Source organism: Panicum hallii, chromosome 3, assembly GCF_002211085.1.
Source record: "Panicum hallii strain FIL2 chromosome 3, PHallii_v3.1, whole genome shotgun sequence".
Lineage (NCBI taxonomy): Eukaryota > Viridiplantae > Streptophyta > Magnoliopsida > Poales > Poaceae > Panicum > Panicum hallii.
In genome coordinates, this window is record NC_038044.1 from 55,813,107 (window position 1) to 55,819,106 (window position 6,000).

Genomic DNA, 6,000 nt, shown 5'->3' on the forward strand with positions numbered 1-6,000 from the left:
GGTTGGTGGAATTGTCACCATTGGTGACATATAACTGCACTCCTAAAACTCATCGCCATGCGGTATACCAACAACCAACAAATGGAACATCTCTAGCTGCTTGGTCACCCTTTCTTTTTGTCCAAGCCTTCCTGTCTTGTTTTCCTCGATCATGTTAGATCACTAGATACAATTACCTAAAAGCTACATAGAAAAGTCTCTCGATTTAAGGGTAAATCGAGATCCCTTTTGTTACTTTTGGAAACATAGGAGAGAAGGTAACTCCATAGCAAGAAAGTAACAAAGGAATTCCGACGATGGATGGCGTTCCGACGAGTTAGGGTTCGAGATTAGGGTTGGGGGTTACTATGCTGTCGGACTTAGAGGGAGGTCCGGGGAGGCGGCTAGCCTGGCGGTGGAGGCGGGCGGCGAGGCGAGGCGGCGATGGCACCGCCGTCTGGGGTGGTTGGAGGAAGATGGTGCTCGCCGGCGTGGCGGGCGGCGTCGGGTGGGTGGGCGAGCGATCTATTTTTTTCCGCACCCATAATTTGTGGATAAGGACGGATACGAAGTGGCCTTATGTGCGGGAGGAGGGGGGTCTCGCTAATCGCAATTTGGAGAGCCCCCTCCGCATAGATATATTCATACAATTATTCGTCTCAAGAGGAAAAGAAACCCAATGATTCATTGTGCTTCTAAACTATCTTTAAGATATTAGGAGTTGAGACAAAACAAATCGCCGACCATTTATTTTATTGAAATGTGAATTCCGGAAATCTTTTCAGATACATTATACATCCCAACTGAGGACATAACAATTGCTCATAAACAGAAAAACCGATACAAGGAAAAGGAAATTGTATCCACCAAGCACAGGTGCAAACCCTAGCGGGGGGATGCCATACACATCCTTCCAAGCTGGGCGTAGGTAATAAGGTTCTGTATAATACAAGCACCTTTACCTACAGGCAGCACGAAAAGGATAATTCTTTAGTCTTTAGAGGAAGCTCCCTGTGCCTCGGAAGTGCTATCACCCTGTAACAGGCTCGGATCATCATGCAGCCGGTTCGACGAACCGGCGACAGTGACTGATTCACTGGCTGCTACTGCTTCAATCTCTTCAGGATCAGCCTGTTATGTAAAAGGGTCTTATTTAACTGTTGGAAAGAACAAGCTTCAAAATCCATAAATTAATTCGACACTAGCACTGTAGAACATAGCACAAATACCGACATTATATGAAATTTCAGTTAATTTTGCCCGTTTTGTTAGTGTCAAATTATTAATATGTTCAAGTCTAGAACTTCATGCAGTGAATTATCCATTCTAGAAACAGTGCCTTTGGACGGGGACTTGCACGGTCATAAAACGTATCCATCTGGTGGATATATACAGCCAGTAGGTCCTAAAACATTTGATACATGTTCTTTTGAAATCCATAGCAAGGAGCACATTAACATTATAGAAGCATTTAACCTGGAAGCTTGAGTGCAATTGGGATGTTTCGCCTATTGACCTGAAATTGGCAGCAGCATCAGTCGTTGAAGAACACTTGAAATATATGTGAGTGCTTGAGATATATAATAGGGAATATTCAGCTACGTAACTGGATAGTTATCGTTTTACTTCTCTGCCTGGCAAGCCGTAATTTCACAACGAAGTGGCCGACCATTAGAGTTGCGGTAATCCGTACTGCTGCACTAGTAACTTCACGGCTTACTGCAATAGTGCAACACCATCAGTTGTTTTAGTAATCTATTTATAAAAAATATTAGAAGATCGTCAAAATCTTTTTACATGCATGGCTAGCAGTGCCAGTACCTTCTGTGTAACGGATACTGATCTCAGTGATGCCATCGAGGTCAAGCACCATTTGGTCCAGCACCTGGTGGAGCTCTTTGGACAGTTCTCCGCCGCCGTGTCCTCCTTGACACCCTCGTGCTGGCCGGATCGTGAACAAGCTCCTTCCCTGGCAAGCCGTCACAAGCTCGTAGGCGTGCTGCAAGGTCCTGACGATCTTCTCTAGCTCGGCGCTCAACGCCGGGTCCTTGATCATGCCCGTGTTCTCAAGCTGCGGCAGGAAGGCGCTGACTATGCCCGCTCGCTCGTCGATCTCATGGCACTCGTCCTTGTTCCGGCGAACCATCTTCGCCGTCGCCTTGATCCGGTCCGCAACGTCGACGATCTTGTTAACTATGCTGGTGGATTGCTGCTGATTGTTCATGTCACCTTTAGGGGCAGGTGGTGGTGGTACATGAACTTGCTACGCAATGAAATTCATCATCACTAATTAGTAAAGGGCAGTGATCGGTAATACTATTCTATACACACACGGAAATACTATTCTACATTTTAGGTGTTGAGTAGCAGTAAAATTACTGAAGAATAAACATTTTAGGTGTAGGTGTAGAGTAGTAGTAAAATTACTGAATAATAAACTTAAATAATTTGATTGTTGGGTGTAGAATAAATATTTATAGTTATCTTAGGTGTAGCATTTGTTCTACACCCAGCAGTCAAATTACTGACCGAAATGATCAGAAATTATTGAACCAAGTTGCTAAATTACTGAACCAAGTTGCTAAATTACTGAATCAGGTTCAGTAAAATGGTATTCAGTAATCGCACGCAATAGTTATTACTAAAAAAGTTAGGTGTAGCTATACCAAAGATATAGAATAGCACGTGGGTATATATATAAATCACACTGGTAGGTGGAGCAATGTAATCCCAATTGATTTACCTCCTGAGTTGGCCGCCGGCACTCCTGGCGAACGGTAATGGCGCACATAAGGATTATGGTATTAAACAAGATCCTATTTCTCGTCTCCTTCAGCTTCTTGGACAGCTTGCCGGCCGTAAACAAAAGTTCTACGACGTTCCTCTTGACCTTACAATCCTCGACGAGCTCCTGGGCTTCACGGAGGATCTCGCCAATCGCCGCAACTGTGGGGCTCACGGCCGGGTCCATCATCAGCGGCTCGTTGTTCTCGAGCCGCATGAGGTTCGTCCTGACCAGTGCGACGTTGCTTCTCATCTCCTCACAATCCTTTTTATTCTGCTCAACATTTTCCGCTGCCTTTTCGATTGCTAGCGCAACATCGATGATCAGCCTGAGCGTGCCAATATCCATCCCGCCGGTCTTCAATCGATCTCTTCGTAGGAGTATAATCTAGTGAAGCTAGGAATAATAATGAAGAATACTACGCTTCAAAAAAGTTGAACAAGCATGGACTGGACACGAACCTTACTTTTCTTGCCTCCGAGGCTCTTGCTTCCTCAGTCCTCACCCTCCTATCGAGCTATCAGTGGTCTGCTATTCGATGGCTTGGTGGCAAGCTTGCTCGAATGGGGTATTAATATAGAGAGAGTTTGACCGGCAGGAACAATCAACTGCTCGGATTAGGTACAACAAGACTATAAAGAACTGAAGGACAGGCTGTGCACTTTGTAGTTTGTACAGATGATGGAGCTAAGCCACTTCTTTTAAAACGGGACTGCTCAAGTCTCCTAAACAAAAATATACAATGACAGCATGGCCTGCGCGTAGAGCCAAGCCACAGGTGATTTTCTTTTTCCATGTGAAAGTCTGCTTCTGACTTCTTGTGTTAGTCTGATTGCCCTGCTCCCCAAAATTAGTTCAGTTGTTAGTCGTCCCACCAGCCATCCGACCGCTGACTCGCTCCGCTGGCAACCAGCAGCTGACACTGCTGCAACTACTACAAAAATGATTTATAAAGACGGGTGGTAAGCCATTTTGAGAGAAGTCTCGCAACGCACCTCTTGCCGATAGCTTGCGCAAAAATATTATTACAACAAGGGCAAAGGAGCCACGCCTGTACGCAGCGGGTGGCTTGTGACAACTGACAACCGCCTATGAATGAAAGTATGTCTTCACATGCGGCTTTCTTAAGCATCCGCCTCTGCAAATCCTGTCTCCAGTGGTGCTTGTGTCCACATGTGCTAACCAATTTCCATAAGCGTACGTTTGGCATAAGGGAGATATATTTATCCCCTAATTAATTGTGCGATCAATGCAGATTCAAGTCTCTCATATTTCAACCATCGTCACCAGGAACAAAACACATTCAGATTTCAACAATCATCACACAAAGGCACATATATAATAGGCTCATAGGAATACAAATAGTCCACTTCTTAATTTAAATTTAGTCTTCATAGTTAGGACCCGACAATATCAGCTCCCTTCACAGTCTCAATATAATTTAGTGCAGTTAATGGCACACTTCGGGCAAGGAAGGGAAACTCCACTGGATTTCGTTAAATAGATAAAAGTGGAATCACGTGGACTAAAATTCAAATTAGTAGGGAAACCATGTTGTATTTTATTTATTTATAGAACAAGGTACACAATATTCCTTACAAAGAAATCACTTAGTAAAATAAGGATTACATCTTAGTCCTTGTAAGGTCCTCCTGGCAGGCTACCACTGCTGATAGGGTCATAGGGGAACACACTGAACTTGCAGCTTGAAGCCGGTCCCCATCCCGACCAAGAAGCTTTCAAAGAAGCTTTAAGTTTTTTGATGCTGCAACGATTGGCACATTAAGGTCTTCGATCTGCACTTGAAACGTTGAACGCAGAGGGAATAATTGGCGGCCACCGGCCGTCACAACACCAATTAAGAGACATGGGATCTATCGCCTCATGCAACGCAGGTGACCCCAAGTCATCGGTTGACAAAAGAACCTAGAAGGAGAAAAGACTGCCAAGGCGGACAACAAAACACTAATAAATACAATTTCTCGGATAAGTGGAAAGCATACCTCACAGGAGATTTGCCGGAGTGATGGAGGAGCTGAGGCTAACAACGCCGGAGATCGCCTAGAGGGAGGAAGACATGATGGACATCAGAGAAGCTGATGCCATCACTCTAAACACTAACCCTACCTTGTCTAGATCTACTAACTGTAAGTGACGGAGCTCGCACAAATTTTTAGCTAGGGGGGGGGGGGGTGGCGGGGGGCAGAATTTATTTACCTAGACCCTCTGGTAGGGCTTTATAAACGGCTTCTTCACTGGCTCCTCGAGGAGGCCTGCCAAACGGGTATCTACTATAATCTAAACTATCAGAGGAGCGTATAGCGTGATTGGAACATTGTCCCTTGAACCTTAGGGTATGATGGCTGCCTGTTTATATAGCGCCGATTGATCCAGACGAAAGGATATTTTACAAAGTCTATTGTAACTATGACCGGCCATATCTACAAGCTAACAACTTTACGAATCGGAGATTACAAGCTAACTTATCTCTACATGGCCGATACACAAGTCCAACAGATATATAATAGAAAGAGTACAAGTCTGATACGATGTATCCTTTAACACTCCCCCTCAATCACAACTGTGTGAGGTCAAGATTGTGTTTGAAATTCTCCAACAGCCTTACTGATAGTGCCTTGGTAAATCTATCTGCAATTTGATCTCCAGAAGATACAAAATCAATGTCTAAGAGTTTCTGTGAAACCCTCTCCTGAACAAAGTGGTAATCCACTTCTATGTGCTTTGTCCTAGCATGAAACACATGATTGGCTGACAAGTATTTTGCACCAAGATTATCGGACCACAATTTCGCTGCTTGAGGCATTTTGATCCCTATCTCACGAAGCAATGTTTGTATCCACATTACCTCAGCAGTAGCATTGGCAATTGCCTTATATTCTGACTCTATGCTCGATCTTGATACAGTAGACTACTTCCGAGCACTCCATGACACAAGATTTGTGCCTAAGAAAACAGCAAAACCTCCGGTCAATCTCCTATCATCCAAGCTGCCTGCCCAATCTGCATCTGAATACACGCTCACCAAAGTAGACAGAGACCAACATATCTTTAGCCCCAGCTTTGTACACTGCTTGATGTATCTTAAAATTCTCTTTACAGCTGCCCAATGTATGGTAGTAGGAGCATAAAGAAACTGTCAAACTTTATTCACGGAGAAAGCAATGTCAGGCCTTGTTAGAGTTAAATATTGTAGTGCACTGCTTCTACACTGAGTA

The 6,000-nt window shown here is 44.3% G+C and overlaps 1 protein-coding gene across 1 annotated transcript; it reads right to left on the reverse strand.

Annotated features, from left to right (window-relative positions):
- Nucleotides 1-723: 723 nt before the first annotated feature.
- LOC112887625 lies at nucleotides 724-3,259 on the reverse strand. Its single transcript, XM_025953849.1, has 6 exons — nucleotides 3,226-3,259; nucleotides 2,723-3,134; nucleotides 1,801-2,242; nucleotides 1,587-1,698; nucleotides 1,456-1,495; nucleotides 724-1,110 (listed from the first exon to the last, which is right to left on the reverse strand). Exons 2-6 carry the CDS (start codon nucleotides 3,110-3,112, stop codon nucleotides 970-972), a joined length of 1,125 nt encoding a protein of 374 aa, XP_025809634.1. The 5' UTR covers nucleotides 3,113-3,134; nucleotides 3,226-3,259; the 3' UTR covers nucleotides 724-969.
- Nucleotides 3,260-6,000: the final 2,741 nt, after the last annotated feature.

Excerpts from the sequence above, each read along its gene's own strand:
- LOC112887625 (XM_025953849.1), bottom strand. The coding sequence starts at position 3,112 with ATGGATATTGGCACGCTCAGGCTGATCATCGATGTTGCGCTAGCAATC. Across the intron at positions 1,496-1,586 it reads AGTAAAACGATAACTATCCA|GTCAATAGGCGAAACATCCC; the intron begins GTTACGTAGCTG and ends TGCCAATTTCAG. Across the intron at positions 1,111-1,455 it reads AATTGCACTCAAGCTTCCAG|GCTGATCCTGAAGAGATTGA; the intron begins GTTAAATGCTTC and ends TTTACATAACAG.